At 45.7% G+C, this 15,719-nt stretch overlaps 2 protein-coding genes across 7 annotated transcripts in view; both read right to left on the bottom strand.

Moving 5' to 3' along the window:
* Positions 1 to 43: 43 nt before the first annotated feature.
* LOC121708738 (centrosome-associated protein CEP250-like) lies at positions 44 to 5,347 on the bottom strand. Its single transcript, XM_042091584.1, has 10 exons — positions 5,218 to 5,347; positions 5,021 to 5,105; positions 4,613 to 4,713; positions 4,332 to 4,517; positions 3,351 to 4,182; positions 3,064 to 3,172; positions 2,386 to 2,734; positions 678 to 811; positions 291 to 379; positions 44 to 167 (listed from the first exon to the last, which is right to left on the bottom strand). Exons 1-10 carry the CDS (start codon positions 5,263 to 5,265, stop codon positions 124 to 126), a joined length of 1,977 nt encoding a protein of 658 aa, XP_041947518.1. The 5' UTR covers positions 5,266 to 5,347; the 3' UTR covers positions 44 to 123.
* A 175-nt stretch (positions 5,348 to 5,522) lies between these two features.
* The window catches only part of pip5k1cb (phosphatidylinositol-4-phosphate 5-kinase, type I, gamma b), a 32,557-nt gene continuing 22,360 nt past the window's right edge, over positions 5,523 to 15,719 (bottom strand). For 2 of the 6 annotated variants that reach the window (XM_042091533.1, XM_042091572.1), the window contains exons 11-19: positions 15,617 to 15,701; positions 15,241 to 15,402; positions 14,711 to 14,849; positions 14,092 to 14,127; positions 13,445 to 13,666; positions 11,553 to 11,916; positions 9,499 to 9,573; positions 8,698 to 8,784; positions 5,523 to 7,632 (exon numbers count right to left, since the gene is read on the bottom strand). In XM_042091533.1, the coding sequence (XP_041947467.1) occupies positions 7,630 to 7,632; positions 8,698 to 8,784; positions 9,499 to 9,573; positions 11,553 to 11,916; positions 13,445 to 13,666; positions 14,092 to 14,127; positions 14,711 to 14,849; positions 15,241 to 15,402; positions 15,617 to 15,701 (1,173 nt within the window). In that variant the 3' untranslated portion in view covers positions 5,523 to 7,629. Of the gene's footprint in view, positions 7,633 to 8,697; positions 8,785 to 9,498; positions 9,574 to 10,813; positions 10,861 to 11,552; positions 11,917 to 13,444; positions 13,667 to 14,091; positions 14,128 to 14,710; positions 14,850 to 15,240; positions 15,403 to 15,616; positions 15,702 to 15,719 lie in introns of all 6 variants that reach the window. The other 4 variants (XM_042091556.1, XM_042091550.1, XM_042091541.1 and 1 more) reach the window with 4 other exon arrangements.

The following is a 15,719-nucleotide window of genomic DNA, read 5'->3' as shown; positions in this document are numbered from 1 at the left end:
TAGTAAAGGTACAAACAAGGAAGTCAAACAAAGTCAGTTGATCTAGACTGCAAAAAATGTAATGAATTTTTAATTATGAGTTTATAAACTTAATAGACAGCATTGTATCCCATAATGTGTAGACTATGACATTCGAAGAAACTCCTGTAGACTCTTCTGAAAATGAACTGAGAAGACAACACTAACATAAGTTAACATTTTCACAACATTCAAAAGACACCCTTATACAGTGACTATAGTTCCATAACAAGAGAGATAGAGCCACTGGTCTGTCCTGTCTGCACACTGACCTGACTGCAAGTTCCTAAGCCTCCTCTGGACAGCTGCTAGAGACTCACAGTTTTCCTCAGCAGGGCTGCAACCTTCCACGGCAGCCGGTCTACAAACCATGTGAAGTAAATGACCTAGAATAAGCATTCTACCTGATTTGCAAGTGCACTGTTGACTAATATGCAAATAACCCCCAGCCCAACCCACCCAGGACATCCTGGGCGGACTACGCTAAAATACTGTATTTTCATAGAGAGCTGGTGTGTCTACCATTCTGGCAATATTTCAAACTACGGTTTTTGAATCAGTCCTGTCCATAGTCCTATGACAGTATGATTTGGACTGCAACCAGTGGCACATAGTATACAAGCCTACTCATATGCACACAAGCCTCGAGTGCTCCATACCTGTGTGAGACCACGCCTGCAGAGTGTGGCCGAGGCAAAGGGCTCACAGTGGGCTGAGCGCATGCTCCTCCATGAGCCTCTCTCTGCTTTCCTTTCAGTGTGGTGTCCACCGTCACATACTCAAGGCTGTTCACCTGCCACAGCAACACACACAGATGGGGACGTTGGTGATTCTGATGGATGGCTTGTCAAATGTACTATGAATCAAATACAAATAATGATTATTTTGAGGACACCTTGACATGTGACATTTAGCTGACTGTCTATATTTAGCAGCGCCCCGTCTATGAGACACGGCATGTAAGTGAGATTGGGAAATGTGCTGCCTGCTGATAAGAGCTGGCTCTCCTCACGCTGCTGCCACAGGAGCATCCATCCTCACAGATTAATTACAGAGGTGTGGTGTGCAAGCCGCAGAGAGGAGCGCCAGCTCACACAAAGACACCCCCCCCCCGTACACACACACCATTACATCACCCCCCACACACACACACACACTGAAGTGTGTTTAGGTTTCCTTGGGGTCCACATCACAGAAAATCTTTCTTGGTCTCTCAACTCCTCCAGTCCGGTGAAGAAGGTGCATCATCACCTTCACTTTCTACGGACCCTTAAGAAAACACACCTAAGTCCTAGAATTCTATCAAATAAATAAATAAATAAATAAACTTTACATAACGGAAGAGGGAGGTATGCGTCTAGTAATGTACACGGCTTGTAGTTATGTTTTTGTTGAATTTAGAAACGTTAAAAATGGGGACCAGGTGTCTTCAAAGGCTTGGACTTTTGTATTTAATGCTTCTTTTGCACTTCTGGTTGAATGTCAACTGCATTTGTTCTGCATCTGGTTGGATGTCAACTGCATTTGTATTAAATTGGCTCTGTACCTGTACTCTGTTAAATGACAATAAAGATGAATCTAATCTAATCTAAATTAAAGTAAATTTAAAGTTGAGCTGGCTCTTGAGCAATTTCATTACTGATAACTAATAAATCCTTTTAGGAGTACATGACAATAAACTTGAACTTGGCTAGCCAGCTGCAAACACAAAATCACCAACAAAGCAGCCTTCACATGCAACAACTAGGCTTCATTAATAAGTGCTTATGCTCCATTACATAAAAGCCTGGCAAGGTTTCCCAAATGTTATTTGTTTGTTTAGCTATCGTTTGTGCATTTGGTTGCTTTGCTTCTTTGTTTGGAACATTGAGCAAGCATGATTACGTCAATCAAACATCTCATCGTGATGTCTAAGTTTATTTTAATCTAGCCAGATTGTAATGAAGGATCCGATTAGTTACTTAACTTGGATATCATGTTTTTTTTTAAATATACAGTACCCTCCAGAATTATTAGCACCTCTGCTAAAGTTGACTAAAAAGAGGAATATAAAATCATCTTTTGGAAATTGTTATTTATTTAATGTATGCATATTTTAATGTGATGTACTGGTCAATTGTAAGATACCCAGTATTTCAGGCGAACCCATTTGAATTTCAGACGACCCCACATGGGGCACGACCCCAAGGTTGGGAAACAATGGCCTAGGGGTTTCTTTTGGCTTCACTCTGACAAATCCTGGTTGGTCCAAATGTTTCTCATATTTTCCTTTTCTATAACCGCATGGGAATAAGAGCATTACGCAATAGTGGAGTTTTAAGGAAGCCGCTTATGGGCAGTGCACCCCAGCTACTCTGTGAGTCTCACCAGCCTCTCGGCCTCTCTCTGCCACTCCTCCGCCCGTCTCAGCACGTCCTGCCACTCCTCTTTCCCCTGCCCAGCCTCACGCTGCTCCGCCTCCTCCTTCTCCATGGCCGACTGCAGATGAGTCTTCACCTCCTGCAGTTCCTGTCGCATGTCCTGGGGCTGGAGCAGAGCACTCTGGGCCCTCAGAGGAGCCTCGTGTGAGGCCCATGCCTCTGGACACACTGGGGCCAGGTTGCAGTACCGGATGTTGGCCTCCAGGAGGTGCTGGATTGTAGCCACGTCATGACGCCTCCTCCTCAGGCAGTCCAGGGCTAGATCACGGCCCTTCTTCTGCTGTCTCAGGGCTGTTCTGTACCGACACGAGAACCAAGGACTGTCAAATCTATGCTGAGTCTTTGGGCTCTTAATTAATTAGATTAATCGAGGTTCACATGACAACAAGGCACAATGATGACTCATGGAGGCATTGTATTGCTGCATTATTAAATTTGCGGCACTGTGCTGTCAAATTACTGTATATAGAGATGTTTTCTTTTATGTCTGTGAGGATTAAAGGGGCATTGTTTTGAACACTTCACAAACAATTTAGCTTGTTTTTGTTCTAAATAATAGCAGTTATTCAACTATTATTCAGTGAGGATACATAAAGTAACAATTATCTACCATTTCTTCTTTTACCTTAGATTCTTAATAGTGTCTTGGTGTTCCCTCTCGGAATTCGCTAGTCCCTCCAATTTTTTGTTTGCCCTGCAGAGTTCCTCCAGTAGTTGATTTTTCAGACCAATTACTAGCAAAAAGATAAAAGGGTGCATTAGTTTCTTTATTCAACCTGATAATACTGTGGTGAACTTAAAATGGATAATACTTCATTATCAAACTGAATCCTCTAATAGATTCAATGATCAACGGAAAGCAAACAGTGCCTATCTGGCCTAGAGTCATCTCTAAAGGACAGGGTTGCTCACTCTGTCCACGTAGCGTCTGCTCCACCACCACCTTCTCCTCCTTAGCCCTGTCTACGTCTTGCTGGAGCTTCTCCACCTCCCTCTGGTGCTGTGTCTGTTCTGTGGTCAGTGCCTCCTGCAGGGTCCTCTCCCTCTGCGTCGCCTCCTCCAGACTCCTCTGGGCCTCCTGCTGCTGGTTTTGCAGCCTCTCCCTGCTGCTGCCCAGGGCGCGTGTGAGCTCCCTCACTTCCTGCTTGTGCCCAGCCCGCAGCTCTTCCTCGCGCAGCTGCCCCTGGGCCTCGGCGCCGTGGGCCCGGCTCTCCCAGAGCGCGGCCGCCTCCTGCAGCGCCTGGGCCTTCTGCTCGGACACCAGCAGCTGCTGCTGCAGCGCCTGGCACAGCTCCTCGGAGGCACGCAGGTTCATCAGCAGCAGCTGCGCGTTCTCCTCGGAGGCCTGGAGCTCCAGGCTCAGGGCCTGCACGCGGCCCTCGTAGCCACCCAGCTCTTGCCTCAGCGCGCTCAGGCTGTCCTCGGAGAGGCCCAGGCCCCGCTGCAGCCCCAGGCTCTCCTCCTGGGCGGCCTGCAGCACGCGGCGGAGCGCCTCGGTGTTCTCCTCAGATGCCTGGAGGAGCTGTTGCAGACACTGCACCTGGCTCTCAGTGGAGTGGAGCCCCTCCTGCAGACGGCCCACCAGGGCCTGGTAGTGCTCTTCGGTGGCGCGCAGCGACTGCTGCAAGCTCAGGGTGGTGACCTGGTGGCGCTGTTGGCAGTCTCTCAGTTCCATCCGCAGGGCCTCCAGGTCTGAGAGTAGGCACGCACGGTCAGATGAGATCAGGTAGTTCTGCAGATTATCCTGGACACAAACACAACATAACTCACAAGAATGCAAAAATGGCCTACATTTACATTGTCATACCTCATATTTATCACATGCTAAAAGCATTATGGACCCATCTATCCTTTCATGGTATAACACACTGCATCTGTCAAGGACAGCCTCACCGTGTTGTTTTCCAGTCCAATCTTGGAGAGCATATCCTTGAGTGACGGCACACAGAGTTGTGCCTGCCTGTCCAAAATGTCTTTCTCCTCTGGGGAGGGTGTCCCTGTGAGCGCCAGAGCTTGCTGAAGCTGCTCAGACAAGCGCTGAACCCTGGACATTCCACTGACAAATTTGTCTAACAGAGGCTGTCACATAGAAAACACCGAAGATTTATGTCCTTAAGTGTTTATATTGAGTGTGGTTCATATAAGTTTAACTTATAGTTGATGTGATAGCCTACCTTTAGTTTAGAACACAGAAAGTCCTTGAGCTCCTCTTTGTGCAAAACACCACATTCATCTATCTCTTTGTGTAGTTCGTCCATCAAAATACTGTAGGTTTCTGAGAGACGACAAAATGGATAATGGATAAAGCAAACACTGGGCTACATCACAAAACCCCACATCAGCTGAGACGAGACTGGGCATCCAGCCAACATGATAATAATCTAACGTCCTATAATCTAACGTTACTTATGATGACCTTGGAGAACATGCAGCCACTGAATAGAGGTTGACAGTGGGTGAATGCGTGAAATTTGTAAAGAATAAACGTCATGTTTCAGTGGGTAAATTGAAATAGACTAAAACCATGCTCAAAACGAAGGCAGATACAGTAGATGTCGGTCACAAAATTCAAACGCCCTTACCGCTGACGCTTTCTGACGAGTCGCTGTCGCTGACAGATTCCGGCGTGCTCCTGCCACTGACATGGTCATCTTGGGCTACCTCAACCTAAGACATCAAAATCTCACAATTTGCAAGTGTAATGTTTTTGCTTGATATAAGATGTCAATCTATATTTTGAAAAGATTTAGTGAAGAAGAAACCAGAAACTGACAACAACCTTAACAGGCGTCTCCGTGTTAGGAGCGGTAAAATCCCCTGTTTCCATCTGATGAAATTGTCTCTCATACCCAGGGACTGAAGGAGAACGCAACTTTGTATCAGCTGAGCGTGGTGAATCTTTTCTCAGACGCTTGTGACCCGCGAACACAATAGTTGCCAAGGTAACATCGAAATTATACAATCCTCAAAAGAACCTGACGTAGTAATTAAAAAAACTTTACGTAGCCTTCAGAATCTCGTAGCTACAGTTAGGCCCTACTAGAATGTTTAGGAAAACTTCCAGAGATTACACAACACTGAAACTAGTGTGATATCACCGATATGTTTTTATTTATTTTCATTTACACAATAGTCAGCTGATCCCCGTACACACAGATTTAGCCACCATTTCTTAGATGGACAGGGGAGGTCAAATGACATTTTCCAGGGAATGATACTGTAATAAAATACATGCAGTTCATCCGTGACACAACATTCACTCATATGTCTAATCAGATTCCCCCGCTCCTGACACACACACACACACACTTTCACCACCAGAGAGCTGACTTTTTTTTATATACATATACACTATTGTCCAGTAGCACTGATTACATTAACAGTACGTGACAAACTACATGTAGAAAATGACTTAATGGATGTTGACTTTTTTGTTTGCAGCCAAAGAACAAAGACAGAAAAATGTTTATACAATACAGTAATGAAAACATCATACACAATATTTATACACATAACCAAGTCAACTGTCAGTTATTAGTGTGTGAGCATGAGAAATTCAACAACCACAATGGTAACTACACAATGCTAAAACTTTTCCCCCCTCTCCATAAGGCAACGGAAAAAATATGGAATTGACAAACTGACAACACTTAACCGCTACACATGGCCTGAAGCCATTGACAGTAACAGATTTCAATTAGTCAGTCATGGACAGTCTGTTAAACATTATGCATTCTGTCCCTTACCATGGATATAGAAAAGATAATAAACAATCTATACAAAGCTCGCTGAGATAGATGAATATAAATAATTATAAATGTCACGCAGGAAGTAAATAAAGTGCTACCGTGTTTGCACTGACCTTCAGAAAATGACTCCGCTGAGGATCCATAAAGAAGGAAAAAGAGTGAATGTTCTACATAGGGATGTGACAAATGTCTTTAATCATTTTTAACCCCCCCTCTCTCTCACACACACACACATGCATGCACGCACGCACGCACACACGCTTAATTAACAGAATTAAGACTCTAACATAACTTGTGTGACTCTGTTATGTTCAACTGATTGGACAGTACGACCTTGAGTGTTCACCTCAATCAGTGTTGATTACAAAGTAATTTTAAGAAACACAATAAATAGTAAAAAAAAAAAAAAGAAAAAGAAATACAAAATGTCATCACCTGAAACACTTGTGATCAAGTCAAAAATATTTGGACAACATAGTACAACAAGTGTGTTGATTATGGGGCAATGTACCAGTGTCAAAATAAAATGAACAGATAAAATAGTACAGCTTAACAAAAACAGTACCATGAGAATAATCTTAATCTTATTTCTAACACAGGCTTATGTCTAAATAATGCTTAGTGAAAGTGAGACAGCATCACTTGTTCAGCCTGGGTACTGGGCTGTTCTCTTTTCTGCTCATGAAACACTATGGCTATGCATGGATACTGTCTCCGCATCCAGAATTAACATTCCAGAAACCAGGCAGCCAACAGCAGTCTTGATAGCTGTTTCTTAAGAGGGAAAATAACCGGTCATGGCATAGACCTGATTCACGGTTTAAACACTACCAGCTTGCCATGATGATGCTCCTTTTTTTTCCTAATATTCATGAAACAAAAAACAACAATCCTGTTGTATGTTGTCTGATGTGTCACAGGTGGCTTTAAAAACACACTCTCACACAAATAAATAAATAACACTAATAAAACAGCATGTACATAGACTGCATGCCAGCTCACGTCCAGTTAAGACGACCTCAGTCTTGGTCTGAGGAATGGTTGATGATGGGTGCATTGTGGTGCTAATAGCGCCATGTCCTCTTCACTGACAATGTCAAGGGTAGGGGATCAAACATGCACATCACACAGATTCTTGGCTACAAGAGTTTCTACGGAGTACCTCAAGGACTGAAGGGAGGGGTTGTAAGGGTCGTTCAGGCAATCACCTGACAGGGGGAGGGCCCAGTGTCTCTAGTAATTTCTCCTGTAATTAGACGTTTGCTTTGTTTTTGTTCTGATGTTCTTGATGATATCTGTGTCCCCAGCCATCACAGTCTTTATAGCACACGCCGTCCTGCTGGAGAGCAGGGAGCTCTCTGACCATTTCTGCCTGCAGAGCTTACAAGCCACAAACCCCGCTCTTCTGTTTCCCATCTGGTCATCCAGGACTGCATAGAGATTTACTGTGGAGTCAGAGGGGAGAGAGGGAACCACAGCTAATGTAAACAACTAAATGCATTTAAGAAAAGACATCAGATAAAGAGATTAGATCAGAAAGTAAACGGTGCAAGGACAAGCAGAAGCGCACTTCAAACCCAAAGAACACTCTGTTCTCATGCTGATTCTTGCAGTAGTCTCCAATCCACACAGACCTGTTCAGAATCATAACACACATGGCAACATCTCATGTGGTCCAAAAACGGTGGCGCCGTGCAAAGCTGTGCAAAGCTGTGCAATGATGGAATGGCCGAATTGCAAAGCCTTTACTTTACACTCCTCTCCCTGTCTGTGACAACCCATCACCTGCTAAGTGCACTCTGGGAGAGATAATGAGATGGTGGTGGCCGACACGGTACGCCAGGCTTCCATACAGATGAGTTACGCTGACTGCAATTACATGCACACCAATACCCTGGCAATCATCCGACCAAGAGAACTTATCCAACCAAGAGGACTGGTCTGGCTATCCCCGAAATAAATGGTCTTGTAAACATTCCGATTGCTCTGACACTACACTGCTACACTGGGTGAAGAGTGTGATGCGCTCTACAGTAGACTAAGATTAGGGTTGAATCATAGTGGCTTGACTGTGTGTAGATGAGCCGGTAACTGGAGCATTTTCTTACCCATTTCATGTGAAAAGCCAGGCAACTTTTGTTTGTGATTGTCCAATTCCCTCGTAAAAACTCTCTCTCTCACACACACCTCATAGCATGCCCTGTGCTTTCATGTGTGGCTTTTCACAGGACCTTATAGGAAATATAAGAGTCCTTTTCTTCAGCCAACAGCATGGAGGGTATGTGGAAACTGGTGTTCCATGAAAGTGAGAGTGATTGCATATGTAAATACACACACATAGAAAACAGGAAATAAAAACAGGGACACTAAAAAGTAACTGAGAAAAAAAAATGGAGAAATGGATGGATGTGTGTGTGGTTAGATGCTTTCCTAGAAGGGTGCCTCCAGTGGGGGTTCATATATCTGAAGTGTGTGAGAGTGGGCGTTCTAGACCGTACTCAGGCACTTACTGTCTCAATCTCGCCGTCTGAGACAGGCCGAGATTCTGAGCCGTAGTGCAGAGGGGAGTACACCCAGCTCCTCTCCTCTGGAGGCTGCTGCTAGGCCACCAGGGGGCGCCACAGAGACAGACACACAGGCACAGGCGCACAGACAGACGCACAGGGCACGTCGCAGCCGAGAGAGGAGAGAGAGAGAGAGAGAGAGAGAAAGAGGTTAAAGAAGAAACGAATTAAATAATTGTTTTGAGGATCTAAGTCACCCAAATTCATTAAGTTCTTGATATTACTTGAAAAAAATCTTAGTCTAAGATAGTGCTGCAAAGAGAAGAATTTCCTTGTAATATCAGTAGAAGCAGGGACACTGGCCAAGGTCAACTGCTAATGTTACATGAGATGCACCACTGATCTATAATCTATAAGCCTTATTATAGATCAGCACGAGACACTCATACATGACCAGACCTTTCAACCAACTAGATAAGAAACAAACCCATAACAAATTCATATGCTAGCAAAAATACTTGTCAAAACTCTGGCAATGGTGATCTGAGTACATTAGCATCATCAAATGTATGATTATTTGGTGACTCTTGACATGGTACTGTCAGTCAAAGCCATCAAGCCAGCTGCTGCTGCCTCATATTCTTTTTGAAGGACTGCGTTTAACACCCAAACAGGATACGGTGACCCTAATCACATCAAAAACAAAGTGACCTACAAAGGGTTTCTAATGTTTCTAACGGTAATGACACAGGAGCTAGGGGAATGAAAGGCCTAGTGGGACTCTAACTCAGTGCCTGCTGTACTTACAAAACTGCTAGAGCTGGAGTTGAGTTTACGCCGACGCAAAACAGGAGAGTACACCCAATACCTCCCATCCGCAAACTGAACACACACACACGTGCACACACGCACACGTACACACACACACACACACACACACAGCAAGCGGAGAAAACAAAGAGAGAGAGATGAATAAAAGGGGTACATATGTAACAGAGATGGAATGCGGATTAGATTATAAAAAAAAGGAATGTGGAAAAGTATGAAAAGAGAACATAAATAGGACACAGACACAAACCACAGACAATACAGCAGTGGCTGAACAAGCCGCATCTTGTGGACAGGTGAATAAAAAACATAATTTGAAAAGTTCAGCTTGAAACTAGGAATGAATACATAAATGTATTTGTGGATAGGAATGAATACATAAATGTATTTGTGCATTAGTCTGGTAGGACAGAGGGGAGATGGGGTGGGATTATCGTGTAAATGGACCAAACGTGGATCTCTGGCTGGGCTCACAGTATCACTGCAGCTCTGCATCTCGGACACTCACTCTCCACGCTCCACTCCCCCTGTCATCTCAACGATATTAGTGACCCTGCTGATTATATGAGCCATTTCTTTAAACAATGTTTGTGTGTCTGACCTTCAGAGCACAAGAAGTGGAAGATGTCTTTTTTCTAATCAGTGGAAGAGCAAAGATATAGCAGATAGTTTAGTCTAACCATAACACCATAACACTGACTCATCTCTATAGCTAAATGTTCCTCAGTGGGCATGCAGAAGAGAGAACAATTTAGAGAGAGAGAGAGAGAGAGAGACAGTGAGAGAGAGAGAGTGAGAGAGAGAGAGAGAGAGAGAGAAAGAGAGAGCAAGACAAGACAGAGGGAGAGTGATGAGTCACTCTTCTGCAGATGTGAAGCTAGGGAAAGCATGCCAAAGTACCACCATCTTTGACATCCGGTATCTGCCGATTTTTCCTATGGGAAAATAACATGGGGATTTTGAATTATCGCACCTGTTAAACTCTTGCAGGGATGAAAAAGTCTGAAATGCAGACGTTTTCCTGAACACACTTGTGTCCTCTCCCTTCGAGTGGATACTGTGATCTCCGGTAGGTGAAGGTGGCACACTACCCCAGAGCTAACTTGCAATGCAACTTGCCATAGGTAGTTAGCTTCAATTAAGAACCGGATCTCCTTATATGGGCAAAGATGGCCGTTTTGGTTCTTTTTTGTAGGCGAACTTCAGAGGTCTATGCAAAATGCACAGCACACATACACATAAAGTACCACACCCACCCCATCCCCCCCACACACACACACACACACACACAGACCTGTTTCAGCACCCTCAAAGTTCCACCAAGTCATCTTGATTGTATCTCTGCAGAATGCCCATGTTCATTATTAATCTGTATCATTCAGTACGCTCCACATCCAATTTACATAACGTGTTCTGACCTCTGATCAAATACAATTCATACATTTACTATTTTCTGTACCCAACAGACAGTCAGTTAAGCGCCGTTCACACCAACAATGATAGCTATAGCAATAACAGCATGAAACTATTGTTCTAGTTAATATGAATGACGACGTCCATACATAAACTACAACGATAATAACATGAAGAACGATATCGTTGGGGATCAGCACGATGAAAAAGCTGACAGCTAATCAGAATCCACCAAATCTTAGCCATCACATTCATCAACACAAAGAGAGGCTCAGTGTGGACTAGGGATGAGCATCGTTAAGAAATTATCGAATAACCGATTCCCAAGCCTAGTGTGGACACTTTATGGTTATAGTTACCTTTATAGTTATCATTCCTGGTGTGAACGGCCCCTACAGGCTGAATGGATGGTTATAGGTATCCGTCATTTCATCATAGATGCATAGCAATCAGGAATAGTCAATAAACATGTGTGTGTGTGTGTGTGTGTGTGTGTGTGTATGGGTTGGGGGGGGTCTATTACTATCTAAAAATTAATGAATGCACACACAGTAGAGGTAGGGCCTGTGTACATCACCCTGAGGGTTCAGGTTCATGTTAGGGTTAGAGTGGACACTTACAAAGTAGATATCTGTGATGCCTTCCTCCTCCAGTGAGCCGCGACTGGCCGACTCTGACAGGTGGCTTAGTGCATCCGAGTCCACCACGGGCCGGGGGGTGGGAGCCACCGCGTGTACTGGCACTGCGGCCACTGGTTGGACCAGGGTGGCCATCTCCTCATGCACTGGGGCTGCTGGCGGTGACTGGACCAGGGTGACCATCTCTATGGGTCTGTCCCATGGGGATGTAGCTGAAGCCTGTGTGGGTATCTTCTCATGGGTGACCGCAGCCTCGCTGACAACAGAGGATGCAGTGCATTCGGCAGGCTGTGAGGGGTCATCCTCCAAAATGGCTGTTTCTCGAGCCTCAGACTCGACCACCTCACTGTGTGGGGGTGATGGGAGAGGAGGATGAGGGAGATAGAGGAAAGCATGAGGGTGAAATCAAGAGTCAACCTAAACCTTTACTCAACTTTAGAGTGTCAGGGACAGTCTGATCTTGACCATGTGAAAGGGTCCTTCTGCAGCGTTAAGCTCACTATGTGCAGGTATGCGAGGTGGCTGGCCCCTTTTCCCCAGCGGGAGAGGTGACTTAGGAGAAATGCTGCCGCCAGATGGCTCATTCCTTCTGTGGTTGGCCTGCCACTTCTAAACCCCACAGAGCCATATGTCTGAGACGGCCTGTAACCCTCCCCAGGCTTACTACTGCCTTTTACTTTCACAGACGTATTCTGTAGTCTCCAGCACTCTACACAAGACAGGCAGATTTCCTGCAGGCTTTCCCAGAGCCTGACTAACAAGGTTAAGAAGGAAATGGCTGGTCATCTCTCATGCAGGAAGAGAGAAAGTGAGCTCAGTTCAAGACAACAGCAACAACTACTTTTGTATGTTTTGGGTCTTTACACAATGCTCAAATTCGAATGGGCCGGAGTCTGTGGCATATACAGATTCACTTGCATGAGTAGATGTGCTTGATTTAATTTAATTAAGCTCATTATGTTCCCCATAACATAACATTTGTATTGTTGTACTGCATAAATAACTCCACTGGCCCTGCTATAGTGATTAGCGGTTAATTAGATCATTATAAATTATCTTATTGACTCCTAAAACATGAAAGCAAAATCTCATCACTATTTCTGTAAAGTGTTAACAGCAGTGGGTGGGACAGGGGTGTATCTGACGAAGCTTACGTTGATCAGACCCAATAATCTGGATTAGTGGCTCTCCCTGCCGTGCTGCTCCTAACGGAGAGGAATAGGCTGGACCAGAGGCTACTGGCGCTTACTACAGAGACCATTTTGGAAATGAGGCACTAGCACCAGCACCCCTGCCGACTCTCACAGGGATATGACTCGGAGTCCCATTTTCACTCCACTCATTCTGGGACACGATGTCCTTACAGAGAGCACAGCTTTCACAGAAGCTCTCGGGCGCTCCAGATCTAACCACTATCTGCCCACTGAAATACTAGTGTGCAAACAACCCAGAAATAAAAGCAGGGCAATGAAAGTTTCAACCTGCTCAGGGGCGTCGGTGAAATGGAGCAACATTATTAAAATGAAGGATGACGCATTGTGACTGTGTGAAAGACTATTCAGGTGGTGCAAATGTTTTTTTTCTTTCTATTTTAGTGTTTCAGATCAGTCTTGTACCTCAGTGGTGTGAGATATTTTGAAATATCAAACAAGCCACAGCAAGTTCCAGTCCCTGATGAGAGGCAAAGCAAAACAAAGGAGCTGTACTAATCCTACCAAGCTGTTTAACCCTGTACATTTTCTTTTGCCTTTGTCAAAGTTCAGTTATAGCAAGATATAAATCTCCCTGAACTTGGATTTCCTTGGATTCCCTGATGATGAAAGAATATGACCATGAACGTGTGTGTGTGTGTGTGTGTGTGTGTGTGTGTGTACCTGCTCTCTGAGGAAGGTTGTGTGGGCTCAACAGCGGTCTCCACTTCACTTTTCTCCACTTTCACCTTCTCTTCTCTCTTCTCTTCTTCTTTCACTCCTTCTTCTGTCTTTTCTTCTGTACATTTCTCTTTCTCTACCACCTCCTCTATGTCCTGCTTCACTTCTACATGCACAGTGATGGTCTGATTATCTTCTTCATGAACGTCCACCACTTCTTTCAATCTGAGGATGCACACAAAAACACACACACAGACACACACACACACACACACACGCACACGCACACGCACACGCGCACACGCACACGCACACGCACACGCACACGCACACGCACACGCACACACACACACACACACGCACACGCACACGCACACGCACACACACACACACAGCATTTATGTTACACTTTCTACGAATTCTCATTCATGGCCATTAGATCCATGACCATTACAGTCTAATCAGGCCAGAACAGTCTAATGTAGTGTATTTACCGTACTCTAATCTACAGTACTTTATGACTCTGCGCTGCTTATTGATTCTGCCGTAAGCACATATATTAGTCCACCACATGGCCGTGCTACTCCTCCAGACATGCGGAGTGAAGCGCTCTCGGACAGAGAGCTCTGTGGCTGCTCGCTGCTGCTCACCTGGCCTCTGAGTCTCTCAGTGACTGGGCCTGCCTCCTGTGAGATAAAGCAGAAGAGGCGTGCAGGTGAGTGAGGGGGGCCCTGCAGGGGGCCGTGGACTAGAGAGGGGTGGGGCACTAGCGGGACAGAGCAGGGCACTAGCGGGACAGAGCAGGGCACTAGCGGGACAGAGCAGGGCACTAGCGGGACAGAGTGGGGCACTAGCAGGACAGAGCGGGGCACTAGCGGGACAGAGCGGGGCACTAGCGGGACAGAGTGGGGCACTAGCAGGACAGAGCAGGGCACTAGCGGGACAGAGCAGGGAGCAGCATGCAGGGGCTCTTACATGGCGCAGCCACTCACACATGCTCAGTACACTGGGCTTCAGTGGGGCTCTGGTGAGTAAGCATTCCTTGGGGAGAGCAGGACTTTGCTATAAGCCCTATAGGCATCCTACACAGCAGCTGGGAGGGTGTGAGGGTAGGGGCTGGGCTGGTGGCTGCTGTGCGGTAGATGGGAGGGTGTGAGGGTGGGGTCTGGGCTGGTGGCTGCTGTGCGGTAGATGGGAGGGTGTGAGGGTGGGTGCTGCGCTGGTGGCTGAGAGGGGTGTGAGGGTGGGGGCTAGGCGCGGTAGTGGTACCTGTAGCGCGGGTGTTCTGTGGTATCCGAGGGCGAGCGCTCGGGGATGGAGATGGAGTTGTTGGAGGAGAGGGTGGTGGCGATGGAGGCTGTGGTGGCCTCTTCAAACATGGGAGGGGTGCAGGGGTGGAAGTCTTTCCCTGTGAGGAGAACACCAGCAAAAAAGACAAACACATTTTAATCACCTAGAAAAGAGAGTTCTCTGCGCTTCTGCAATCCACAACAATCCGGTGCAACCAGGGCAGGACGAGACTCCACATTTTAATCACCTTTTCCCTGTAATGCAATCCTTTTAAAGCAGAGCTGGTTTTCGCTAGAGTTTTCGCAAACACATTGCGGACAGCCAAAAGAGATACAGAGCAATGTAGAAGATAAGGAGCTGCCATGAACAATTTGTTCCGTCTTGCGGAAAGGTTCTGGATGGCGCAATAATGACGTTATAATACGGAAATATTTCTATTTTAATATTCAAATTTTATAATTGTTTACCATTGTGACAATTTTATTACCTCTTGACTCTTGACTACTCACCTTCGTCTTCCAGGGCGGGGAAACTACGAGCCCCTCTCAGGTCATAGATGTTCTCGTCTCGCTCGGAGGGGAGCTGGCTGGCTGACCAGGCTGCCCCAGGGCCAGTGTACTTGGGCACCGCCAGTGACCCACGGCCCCTTTTGGAGGGTGAGGACTTCAGAGCTGGGGGGTCAGGGGCAGAGTGTGTTAGAGAGTTAAAAGATAGAAGTTTCCTATCGTGTAAAGTCAAAAACTAGTATACATCGCACACTGGACGGTATATTTTGACTTTATTTGGTGTGAATAACACGTTTTGCAGTTTGCTTCATCAGCATCAGGTTTTCCTATCGTGTGTTTGTAGATTATGTAGATTGATGAGACAGCAGATGATACTCACAAGAGCTCTTCTTGAACACGTTACTGTTCATGAACTTCAAAAAACGCTCAGCATAGAAGCCAGGCCTGTGAACCGACACTGTGTCCTAAAATAGATAAACGAG

Source organism: Alosa sapidissima, chromosome 1, assembly GCF_018492685.1.
Source record: "Alosa sapidissima isolate fAloSap1 chromosome 1, fAloSap1.pri, whole genome shotgun sequence".
In the NCBI taxonomy this organism is placed as follows: Eukaryota; Metazoa; Chordata; class Actinopteri; order Clupeiformes; family Clupeidae; genus Alosa; species Alosa sapidissima.
The sequence above is the reverse complement of the archived record's forward strand: the minus strand, read 5'-3'. Positions and strand labels throughout refer to the sequence as shown.